At 37.5% G+C, this 12,660-nt stretch overlaps 1 protein-coding gene across 16 annotated transcripts in view; it reads left to right on the top strand.

The window, feature by feature from the left end:
* znf512b (zinc finger protein 512B) overlaps window positions 1-11,676 on the top strand; it is a 32,671-nt gene extending 20,995 nt beyond the window's left edge. For 4 of the 16 annotated variants that reach the window (XM_023956662.2, XM_020704717.3, XM_078950551.1 and 1 more), the window contains 8 exons: window positions 610-702; window positions 4,136-4,234; window positions 4,557-4,808; window positions 4,911-5,234; window positions 5,447-5,548; window positions 6,092-6,154; window positions 6,527-6,625; window positions 8,130-11,676. In XM_023956662.2, coding sequence (XP_023812430.1) covers window positions 610-702; window positions 4,136-4,234; window positions 4,557-4,808; window positions 4,911-5,234; window positions 5,447-5,548; window positions 6,092-6,154; window positions 6,527-6,625; window positions 8,130-8,465 — 1,368 coding nt within the window. In that variant the 3' untranslated portion in view covers window positions 8,466-11,676. The remainder of the gene's footprint in view (window positions 1-609; window positions 703-4,135; window positions 4,235-4,556; window positions 4,809-4,910; window positions 5,235-5,446; window positions 5,549-6,091; window positions 6,155-6,526; window positions 6,626-8,129) is intronic. The other 12 variants (XM_078950555.1, XM_078950558.1, XM_078950557.1 and 9 more) reach the window with 6 other exon arrangements.
* Window positions 11,677-12,660: the final 984 nt, after the last annotated feature.

Here is a 12,660-nt window from a genome sequence, read left to right as displayed (position 1 = left end):
CTGTTGTTACTTTTGGTTGACTGTGTGATTGGTAATTCTGATTATTTCAGCTAATTCTGACCTAAGATATCATTTGAAATTAATCAAGCAGTAAAATGTTTGCCAACAGCGTGATTTAGGGCCACTTTTGGCCAATAGGTTTACTTAAAGAAGAAAACCGACTTCAGTTAATTCAAGCTTTTCCACTGACTGAACCAGGTGCAATGGCTCAGTGGCCTGAGCCCCCAGAGAGATCTGTCCTTATAGTCTTCTTAATAGCTCTTTGGCTTAGTGGTCTGACCGACTCTATTAAAGGGACATTCTGCTGCCGGGCTTTGACAGAATTATCACATTAACACGGGGTCACTCACCATCATAACACCTCTGTCTTCAAATCAATACTGAAACAAGAGGGAATCTCTGCAACACAGAGGAGAGTGGTAATTCAGCTTTATTCCTTTTTTAGTGTGTCCATTTCTGCTGTGTTCTTTAAAGCATCATGGCTATTAAGTTACAGTTGGAGAACTAGTTTATTAATTGAGCAATATAGGGCAAAGTTTGCAAAAGATGTCAGTTTTCCTCGACATAAAGCGAACATTTGATCACATGTTTGGTCTTCCACCTCTGCAGCTCCAGGATGCCCTGAAGTGCCAGCAGTGTCACAAACAGTTCAGGTCTAAGGCCGGCCTCAACTACCACACTATGGCTGAACACAACACCAAGGTAAACTTCCTGGTCTTGTTTTAAATGGCAAACACTCAATTTAACATCTGCTTTTACACGAGTACTCGTTTTATTCTCCGTGACTAAGAATCATTTAGCTGTTTAAAGAGGTCACTGCTCTCCCAGCAACCTATGAAGCGGAACATTTTGAGCTCACGTTTAATACTTCAGCAATACAGCAGCAACAATCTTCAGTATATAAAATTAACGTATAAGCAGCAGCACATGCTTGTTGCTTTTCCGGGTACACCTTGTGTTTCAATGACTTCTCAAAACAAGAGCTCTGAAATGCTCACATTTCTTTATGCTACTGTTTTAAATCTGACAATAAGATATGACCATGACACCTGCATTAGAGCAATGGTATCAAATTTTCTTTATAATTTAAGAGTACCAGTTTGTAAAGGTATCATAAAAAATGACAAATCCTCAACCATTTAACTTTGCAACACATTTCATTTATATTTGTACGAGTGCAGAGCATTGCATGATGCTTCCACACTCACCCAGTTAGTGAATGAACTTTAGAAATGTTGCACTGGACACGATGCACTGCTGACCAGCTGTGGAGGCTCTGTGGAGGACGCAGTGTCAGAGCCAGGTCGCTTTTCTTCTGGACCGACTTTGGTTGACTCTTGGCTGACAGTGGCAGGCTGTGGGCTGCCAAAGAGAGACTCTCAGCTGGGGATGTTGACATGGATACAATATTCTGAAAATGAAAATCATGTTCTGGTTGGGCAATAATCTGAATGAAGTTGCAGCAGATTGCAAAATACAGACCAGGAGTCAAACCTCTGCAAGTGTCTCTCAGCAAACTCTTATTTGGGGTATGAGCTTAATTGGAATAAGATAGAAGTAGTAGTGTGCATGTCACGGCAACATGAAGGGCTCTGTCACTTCTGAGGCTCAGGTTTCTTTAGAGGGAGACCAACAAATTGAGATGAGAGAAAGTCAGCAGTGAGCATACGGCTATGACAGTGAGACTATGTGGTATTTAACTGCAGGCAAACCGGAGCTTATGATCCCTCTGCTGAATCAATGAATTGGTGACAGGTGTATAACTGCCAGGGAGCCCCCCCTACACACACACACACACACACACACACATACTCCATCTGTCTTTCTACTTTTCCTGGGTCCCTTGGGCTCTCTGGCAGAAAGAGGAAGAAAGACAATTGGTGGCTTTTATCTTTCTCGGCTTGACAGGCGATACTTTCTTTTTTGCGATGTTCTTGAAAAAAAGAAGTGAAAGACCAGTGGATATTTAGATATATCGCCTATAGAATCTTGATGTTAAAATTTTTTACATTTGTTTCTAGGTAGTTTTAGTTTTTTAAATTATAAAAAAACTTGTGCTTCAAATTTTTCAGAGAGAACTAAAATAAAAAGCATTGGGTGACAAAGGTTCCACTTTATCTAACCACTTTTTGTATTTTATTAAAAAAAAGTCTTAAGCAAAAATGAAATCCTATTTTTATTTTGGTGTTTTTTGTGTTAGATTGTTTTTGTGCTGCTTTTGTAGTTTAGGTTTGACTCTTTCAGTTTTTCTTGGGGGCAATTCTTCATTCAAAACCCCTTTGTGCTGCAAATACAATGAATTCCTGATTTTACAAAGACTTGTTGAAAGAACTTCTGGTTCTTCGTAATTAGTGGGCAAAATCTAAACATACTCTCAGAAGAACTAACCAAACACCTGAAAGGACTTCTAGGAATTCTAACTGCTGCCTAGTTGAGAACAGTTTGAATTTATGGAATTGCAAAGTACAGGAAGTGGAACTCTATTTTTTCTTTATGATACTCTAAAATGCTTTGTAAAAGAAAATATGCTCACAGTTAGTAACAAAAGCAAAAAAAATAGTAGTGGATATTTTCCCAACTGTATGGGGGAAAAAATTTCTGAAGACAAAAAAAAAATTTCACCTCCGTCCACCTCAGGAACCTCCCAAAGCGTCCCAAAGCCGAGACAAAGTCAAGTTTGAAGCTCTGTTGTATTCACCCACCTGCTGATCAAAAAACTGTGCCCCTGAAATGGCACAAATTTGAGCTCTAACAAAACTAGAACAGTTGGATAAAACAGATATGTTAATATCAACTTGAAACCACTCTCTGAATAATTGTATGTAGAAAAACAACCAACGTCATTGTGCTTCTGACCTGATGATCAATGTAGGTTCCAGCGTGTCCCCATATTTTACTGTTCTTTTTAAAAGAGCAGGAACTTAATGATTGTAACTAAATGTTAACATGATGATAAAAGTCATTTGTATTTTTATCACATGGACAAATATACCAATAACACCTTTAAAGCGTCACAAAGACCCCTCTATCCCTCCTCCTTATTCCTCCACCCCATTACTGCAGATCCAAAACAACTGTTAGTGACTCCAGAGCCTTTCAAGTCTATTTTGTCCACATATTGTTTTTTAGACATTAGGAATCAGACAGTCAGATCAATAATTCATCTTCCTGATGGTTTTTTGCTGTCACAAGATGTTTTGATAAACATCCCCCAGAATCTCAGTATCTCTACTGAGCTGTTAGTAGAGATACTTTCATATACTCTTTTAAGTGTTTAGATTGGTGGGAAAATGAATGGAGAAGTTGGTGTCAATTGATTGTTTGGACCATCAGAAAATTTAAGTAGAGTTAAAAAACAAATGGAGTCTGAGACATATAACTTTCTTTAACTTTCTTTTCTTTAACTTTCTTTCTTTTCTTAAATGGAAAGAGGAAAGTTTCATCCACCCAGTAAATTTAGCTGTTTCTAACAGAAATTGCTCATCTATGTTTGTGTACAATGTTGATCCTCTATTTTGCTGTGTAAAAAGTCCTATCCAAAAAGCACCATCACACAGTTGAGACCAAAAGGAGCAGCTAGACAGACAGTTATTTTGCATCTCAAACACAGATGCCTACTCTGTGTTTCCCATAGTCCGTCTTTTAATCCATTATTCTTTGGGTAGAAATCTCTATTTGAGCTGGTTAGTGTTAGTTTTAGTTTTTTTTTTTCTGCCTGCAGTGCAGTGCTAGAGCAGAGACATCCTCAGTGCATTTACAGAACACATCTTTAGGGCTGTGTGTCTTATCTGTGTAACCTCTGGAGTAAACGCATGAAAATGATTCCAGCGAGATCCCTCGGTGAGAGCAGACTATCAAGTGCATTGCACCTCTTTCTCTTCCCTTGGTGCCCCACCATCTGTTGTTCTGGTCTTGGCTGCGCATGGCAACAGGCGACACACAAGTGAAAACAGCAGTTTGACAGTTGTCATAAACATGCCTTTAGTAAGCCTCACCGTGACAATCACTTAATGATCTCGGCAAAGCGTGAACACCAGAGATGGAAAACACATTTTTATAGTTTTAAATTCACAACAGAGTGGGAGGTGTTGTTGTGGGACAAAATGATGTGACAGTGGGCTTATTTCCTCCTCAGCCCTCAGGGAGCGAAGACCAGACCAGCAACGAGAATGAGGAGAGAGAAAGGCTGCGACGAGTGCTCAAACAGATGGGACGAATCAAGTGTCCTAGTGAGGTATGCACTTTTTTTGTCATCCTTTTCTCTTTTCTCGTCTCCTATGTTTTTGTGACCTCCGTTCACTTTTGTTTTCTTCAAATTTTTCCATTGGCATCACATATTTTACCTGCCATCTTTAATTTGGCTGCTCCGTTTTCCTTAAACTGCATCGCTCTATTCGCATTACTCACACCGGAGAGACCAAAGGAGAGAAGGAGCTAAAAAAAATCAACTCTAAAGGGATGTTTGCCCACTCTTCCCATCTTTTAAACGGCAGAACTCCTGTTGCTGTTTCTCTGCATTGCTGCTTAAAATTGTTTTCATTCTGCATCATTCTTAGGGGTGTTCGGCCCACTTTTCAAGTCTAATGGGCTATCAGTATCACCAACAGCGTTGTGGAAGAGAGTTTTCTGATGAAGAGCAGCTTGCTTTTCTCTGTCAGCACTGTGGAAAGAATTACCGCTCCAAGGCAGGCAGGGACTACCACGTACGCACGGAACACTCGCCGAGCATCACAACGGTGACAGCCACAGCCACCAATGACAGGAAGGACAGCCTGACTGACACCAACAACAGTAACGGCAAGGACAGGGTGAGATCATCTCAGCAAGGAACCAGTGTTTCCTAAATTCTATTACAGTTGACTACTCATTGAAGTGTCGTGCCATTCTGATATTTCTTGTTGTCTCTTCAGGTGTTGTCAGAGGATTTTCCAGCAGCAGTAAGAAAAAGGGAACCAAGCGAGGCGGAGAGGAAGGACAGGCAGGAAAAAACCCCACTTCTCCAGCCCAAGGAGAAGGAGCAAGTAAAGGTAAAGGAGAAGGAGCAGAGCAAAGAAAAAGCAGCACAAACTCTGATCCAGGAAGAAGACTTTGAAAGGACTCCTAGTGGAAGAGTAAGGCGGCGGTCAGCACAGGTAGCAGTGTTCCACCTGCAGGAGATAGCAGAGGACGAGCTGGCGAAAGACTGGGGCACAAAGCGCCGCATTAAGGATGACCTGGTGCCTGACAGCAAGAGGGTAAGCATGGAGTTGGTGGTTCACAATTCCTAAATGTAACGACTGAAGGCAAAAAGACATACCCAATAAACAGTTCAGAATAGAATAGAATACAACTTTCTTGATCCAACAACAGGGAAATTATATAAATGTGAACATTGTCTCTAAAAAAAAGCATCTTTAGAAAAACCTTGTAGTCATGTGGTGCTAACAGAATCTTCTTCTTTTTACAGCTAAACTACACTCGACCCGGTCTGCCCAGCTTCAGCCCAGAACTTCTAGAGTCCTGGAAGAACCAAGTCAAGGAAAAAGGCTTCATCTGCTGCTCAAATGCCGTGAGAGCATCTTCATGATTTAGATTTAGGTTTAGATTTAGATTTAGATTAAGATTTGAAGTAAGATTTAGATTTGGATTTAGATTTAGATTTAGATTTAGATTTAGAATAATATTTGGATCAAGATTCAGATATGGATTTATTTGAAGCAGAAACAACAGAATAAAAAATACATTCATTTCCAAACAAAAAAAGACTAAATAAAGATATGCAGATTATATGAACTTCAAAACAGCATTTTCATTACAATCATACTGACTAAGAAAATTGAGTATACTTTAAGTATTAAAAACTTTCTCTCCGTTTCAGCTTGAAAGGGGGTGGGCAGAAGAAACCTTATATAATCCCACCCCTGTCCAGTTATCATTCTATCCCCATTAGGTTGCTACTTACAGTTTATAGTTTTTGAGTAGAATATGCACAATATTTATACACATGCCCACACTGTACATTTTAACAAGCACTACATGTTCGTAAACGCTAGGGCTCCTATAGAAATGCAGACTTGAGTTGATTTCCTCTTGTTTATGTCACCTGTCTCAGAACTGTGAAGCAGTTTATTCCAGTGTGTCCGGGTTGAAGGCTCACCTTGCCAACTGCAGCCAGGTACACGCCCACAACTACAGCAAATCTATCAGCCAGCTTACAGATTTCCATGGTGACACTTTGTATCATTCACAATCTGCGCACAAACAGTTTGCCACTGACATGTATATTTTTAAGCCTGAAGTTTTTTTCTAGGTTTGGATTTTGTATGCTGCTGTCATTTTAGCAATTATATTTAAGCCTCTACAAATAGCAACTCTATTTTTAATGTATCTCTATTTTGCAAGTTTTAATAGATAAAAACATAAAAAAGGAAAAATTCTTTAAAAAATGTTTTTTTAGCTATCTTTCAGTCATGTGTATTTTCCTTATTGAATTTGAGAGGAATATGAGCAGATGTCAGAACACCTCCATACTTTTGGTGTTTTCCAGGGTGCCGGTGAGATGGGCAAGTACACCTGTCTGATCTGTCAGAAGGAGTTTAGCTCAGAGAGTGGTGTCAAGTACCACATAAGTAAAACACACTCACAGGTGGGTCCCCCCCCCCCCCCCCCCCCATTAGTGGAAACCTCATAGCCATAAAACAGGCACCGATGTCTTCCATTACACAAACTATTTTTCCATCATCCTTTGCTGAGTGAACACGTCTGCATTGAAATGGTTGCTTTTGTTTTTATTGAAAGTGATTGAAAGGGTTTGGTTGGACATGCTTTAAACACAGCTTAAGTGAGATCATCTTAATGTCATCTATCGGAAAAAGCATACTCAGTTGTGTTTGTGTCTAACTTTATAGTGTTTATTTAAAAAAGAAGTAACAGATTATGTAATTGAATAAAAAAAAAGCACAAAACATATGTTCTTCATTTATTCATTCATGTATTTATTTATTTGTGGGTCAAAGAAGTTAGACCACATAACACCACAACGCTGCCATTGCAATACTTGCTTTTTGTTAAAATGTTGCTCCTTACTTTTAAGTCCCTGGCAGGTACGGCACCATCTTACCTCTCCAGTCTGCTTTTAAAATATTCCCCCCTAAAGTCCTTATGTTCCACCGACCAGTTTGTGTTAATGGTTCCCAGAACCAAATGCAAGTTTTGGGGGAACCGAGCATTTGCTGGGTTGCCTCCTAAACTATGGAATGATTCCATAGTTCCAAACTCTCCAAGGCAATTGTTCCTCCATTTTAGCGCTTTAGCATCAGCCTAGTCCTAGTTTTAATCTCTTTTAAATTGGTTTTATGCTTTATATTCTTTTCTATTTATGTCTCTACTATGTTTTTAATTTGCTTGTTTAATTTGCTGTTAATTCTTTTATGCTTTGTTCTCCATGTGTACAGCACTTTGGGTCTCCTTGGCTGGCGGTGGAAGGTGCTTTATAAATAAATAAATGAATGAATGAATGTTTTTACTACGGGTAATTTCATTTCTGAGCAATTTGTTATAGTAAGTCGTTATTCTGGGGTTTTTGTATCATTAACAATGTTGATAAAGCAGTACAAATAGTAAATTTATTAATAATATAGCACAGAGTGAGATACTAATAGAAGTACTGAAGTGTTCTGTAGCTCTTCTAGAATCAAATTGGAAAAAATGTCACTATTGGCTGAACGCTCTGACCTAAAAGTGTGAGGAAGCCACTGCTGTCAGCTGGCTTTTTACTAAACAGTGCTGTGAAAAAGGTGTAAACTTTACTAGTTCATCATTTCCTAAACTAGTTATCTTGTGAAAACCCAAACATAAAGAATGAAAATCAAGTTTTTTGAAAAAAAATGATCAAATATAATTGATAACGCATATTCTACAATTTTTCCTTTATACAAAGTTTTTCTTTGAAATGCTAACTTATAATGCAACACACAAGCTTCTGGTTTAAATGTATTATCTTTAGAGTGACTTTTTTCTGTAGGATTTACATCATCATCATTTTCAATATATTATTCTGATTAATGTCTTCCTTTTAAGAGTGTTCAAACACGTTTTTATAATATTTTAATGATCTCATCGTGCATTGAATTCTTTCTCTTCCCTCTAAGAACTGGTTTCGTACTGCAGCCAACCATGTGGTGTCTGGTAACAAGAGCAAAGTGGAGGAAAATAATGGGATCAGAGCTGAAGTGAGGAACGGTGCCACCACTGGTAAGAAGAGAGGGCGCAAACCTAAAGAGCGCCCCAGTGTGGACGCTCCTCCACAAACAGATATCGAAGCACTTACTCAGAATACTGTCCTAACTGTGGCCCCTCCCTCTGGACCAGCACAGTCCTCCGCCTTGGTTCCCAACTGTACGGACGGTGACTACCCATGCCACAACAGACAGCCTGTCCCCTCAGCCCCCAGACGAAGCAAACCTAAAAGGCCCTTTTTTGAGTAGTTCTGGAGCCAGCGAGGAGCTTCAAACATTGCAAATGACGGGAAACCTCTCGAACTCCACAGAAACTCTGGGCTTAAGAAGAAACTCAAACCCACCAATAAGAAAGAAACAAATGTTAGTCCTTAAATTCTAATTCAAGACTCCGGATTTCGTGTTTGCACTGGTATGAACAATATTCACAAAGGTTTTTTCCTCCATTCCACTATTGTCTCCTTTCTAAGGCTTTCAGTTTTTATTTTTGTTTTCCCAGCAGGGGGGGTAATCGCAAATCAAATCCAGAACTTAAACATGCTAGTTTTTTGTTTTGTTATTTTTAACAATCATAGTTCTCTATATTAAAGAAGACACAAGTTTTCTCTGTGAGATACATGTTGTGCTTGAGAGGTTTTTAAAAATAGAAATTTTATCAGCATGAAGAAGCCATTTATCGAAAGCTAGTGTTGTCACAGATAGACTTGTCTGTGTACATAAACAGTAAATATATCTTTGTGTATATTTAAAGCAAATATTCATTTTTCATTTTCAAGTTGAGCAGATTCAGTTTGCAGTCTAAAGTTTTTTATGGGCGTAAGTGACATTTTGTTCCTTGTTTCTTCTTTTAACCTGCTTATCTATTTGGGTTAACATGTTGGCCAGTTTTAAATCACGGTTCACTCTTTAAAACTACTTTGACAGGACGAATAAGATTGTCTGCCTTACAGATTGTTTCCTCAGATCTTTTTTATTGAAACTAACAAACTGAATCCCCCCCAAAAAACGATTCAAAACTCTTAAATATATACATTTTTTAAGTTATGCTTAATGCAATATTTTAAACAGAATCTCCGTCTATATTTGGCCCAGGAAAGGTAAATATTAGACAAAGGGAAGAACTTTGTGTGAAACTTATCTAAGACTATTGCAGCACAATCACATCATGTGACACCACTTTAAATAGGGCCAAGCTTTGGCAACTGCTTTAGCTTACATCTAAGCTGAAGAGAGGATTTTAAAATATATATATATCTTTTATAGAGCATTTGAGAAAAATACATCTTTATTAAAGAAAAAGAAAAAAAACTTCTGATTAAAATTCACAGAAAGTAATGCATATGCATGAGTTCCTGGAAGCTCAAAGTTATTGCCTTGCACTTTAACACTCGAGCTTTCATGCTTGCCTTTTTGCACTCCAAGAATATACAACTGAAGTGCAGGAATGGGAATATTTTTTAACTCCAATGAAAGCTGGAGTTAGGGGAAAAAAAATCAGCACAGTTAACACTTTGAGTCCAGGATGACAGTAACATTTACAACATCAGAAAGCCATAACTGGTTGTTAGTGTGCTGCCACTAACTGTTAGATTAGCCTCAGATTTGCTTTAAAAAAATTGAAAAAAGTTAAATACATTTTATGACGTGGAATATTTTCACTTGGTAATGGTAAACTACTTCATTTTGTAGTTGAAATTATAATAGAAATTCCATAAGAATTTAATATATTATTGTTTGTATCAATTCAAAAATACTAAGTATAAGACTTAAATCTGGACTCTTTAAATAAAAAAAACTGTGGTGTGGGGATATTCTGGTGAAAATATAAAGGTGCTTTACTAGCCTTTCTACCTTAAAGACCTGAAACAACTCACGCACATCCACCAATCCATTTTGCCATGTTCTTCGTGTTTGCAAGTTGTCTGAATTTTGCACCAAAACGTCATGTCATCATGAAAACAGTGAAGAACTGAACTGTTTAGGTGTTCCTAAAACCACAAGGAGCTGATAGTCAGAAGACAGTGAAGAAACATTTTGTTTTAAAAGTAATTTTGAGTCCTTCCTAAGCTGTAAACTTTTAAAACATAAACCAGAGATCCAGTATGATTTTTTTTTCTTCCTAATATGAGGATGGAGTTCATCCAGTCGGGAATGGCTGTGCACTTGTTTAGGGATGGACCTTTATCTTCTGTGGAGTTTCAGCTGAGGAAGCATCATTCAGACGAGCACTGATTGGTCTGTGGACCTGTTCAAAATGAGTCGTTGGAACCTTCTGTGCGTTTGTGAGTATGTGTGTGTATCTCAGACAGTTAGCACCTTTGTAATGGGTGAATGTTAAAATGGTGACACTTGTTAAGTGTTAAGCTGTAGCACAGAATCACTTCATTAGCTGCTTATTTCTTGTCTCATCGATGGCGTCACATTAACCTGGTTTACCTAAAAAGCTTTGGTGTTGCAATATGATAGTTTAGCACTGCTTTAACAGTGAGTATTTTATATTTTATCACTCCCTTTACTATCTGTCTTCCTATTAAGTGGAGAACGCATACCTATTCCGCAGTGTGAACTAACTGCAACATGTTTAGAGAGTACAGCAATACACCATATTTAGCTGTTTTTGTTGGCTTGCTACAATTTTGATATTGATGTGTCTTCTCAGACCTGTATGGCTTTTTTTTATTACTCTCCTACTTTAACTTTTATTGCTTTGAAAAATGCTTTTTACAAGTTAAAATTCTACAGAAATATTGGGGGGAAAAAGTTTGTAGATTTCAAAGAACCTTGCAAGCCCATGTGTTGGCATACACTGTTATTTGATCCATTTTTGGTGATGCACATAAATTGAGCTTTTTTTCATTTCAGGATGGTGGTCACAGATTCTTTTCTCAATATCTATTGAATATTGGACAACAAGGCATATGTATGTGTGTTTGTTTCTGTATTTAGTGCACTTATTATAACATGAAATAGGCTTGAAATAGGAGTGTCGTTGGAGCTTTCTAGTTACCTGGACTGTGTGTGGTGTGACTTTTGTACCTGGGGAAACAGGAAGCTCAAATGTCTTCCCAATGTCAGCAATGTTATTTCCAAAACCAAGGTTTAATCCTTAGCAACCCCCTTAGACAACCTAAGAATTTTAACCTTTTATTTAAATAACAGTGGTTTGTTTTGTATGCTACCTACTTGAAAAGCAGGAGATGACATCCAGCTATTGTGGTGAAACCTTTGAGAGTTTTACGAGATGTTATTGCAGCTCTAAACTATTTATGATACATAGAAGATACAATGAGACTAATTATGTAATAAAGATATTCCAAATCTGATATCAAGCTGTACAGTATCTAACATTGAGGAATCACATCCTCCTATGCGTCTGAACTGTTACAAATTTTTCCCAAACTTGTTGTATTATCTGTGCATTATTATTCCTCAACTAATTAATAAAAGTTTGTTGACTAAATGAGGCTCTTTATTATTTGTTTTTACATTATTTATTTATTTAAAAAAAAACATGATTTTTTTGGTATCCTGTATTGAATGCAGGTTTTTTAGTGTGTGAACATTAGCTGTAAATCATGTCAATTTACCAAAAATGTCTGTTTCAGTAAACATACTTCAAATCGTTGCATGAAGTATAACAAGCCAAAGATACATATGTGCTAAATGAACTTAATGGTAAGTGTATAGTAAAGGAAATGATTAGAGACACAAAGAAATATTTCCAATTTGATGACTTGTTTCATCATTACTTAAACACAAATAAAAAAAGATCTAGTGTTATCTTGTGTGAAAGGATGGCATTAGTTTAAATGTATAGTAAAGTAGAACTTAAGCATACTGAACTTAAATAAACAACATCAAATGAGAACATTTGAGAAATATATCAAAAGTGCCTGCAATAAAAGAACACACAACTGTGTGGGGGTCAGACTTCAAAAAGATTCTACTGCTGAGATTGCAATTTTTTTTCATCTGAAACTCAATTTTGGTTGTTGTGGTAATTTATTTTATTATTATTTATTCTTGAGCAAGTAGGGGATTGCAGTTTTCCAACTAGCAAACCACAGTCTTTTTCCTCATTTCTTCAAAGTGTAATCTGGTTTATTGGCTGTTCATGACACGGTAGCATATTGTCTTGGTAACTACAGTAATTAGCTAGCAATTATGTCATCAAAATAATTTACATACGTACGAACAAAATTTACCTTAAATTTCACATTTTTTTCGCATAGTGTCAGCACTAAGATATTCAGCATTCAATATTCAAAAATATTTCTGCAAACTTGTTACTAAACATTAATAGCCAGTGTTCCGATCTGCACGTGGCTTGCTAAATGGACCCTGTATGAGTAATATTCAGTTTTTACTGTAAACTTTTTTTAAGCGGAGGGGGAGGGGACTCCTGAATTCTGGAACTTGAAGTCCAATAGTGGGCTATGGCCAC

Source organism: Oryzias latipes, chromosome 7 (assembly GCF_053564925.1).
Source record: "Oryzias latipes strain Hd-rR chromosome 7, Olatipes_Hd-rR_3.1".
NCBI lineage: Eukaryota > Metazoa > Chordata > Actinopteri > Beloniformes > Adrianichthyidae > Oryzias > Oryzias latipes.
This window is presented reverse-complemented; position numbering and strand designations above follow the sequence as displayed.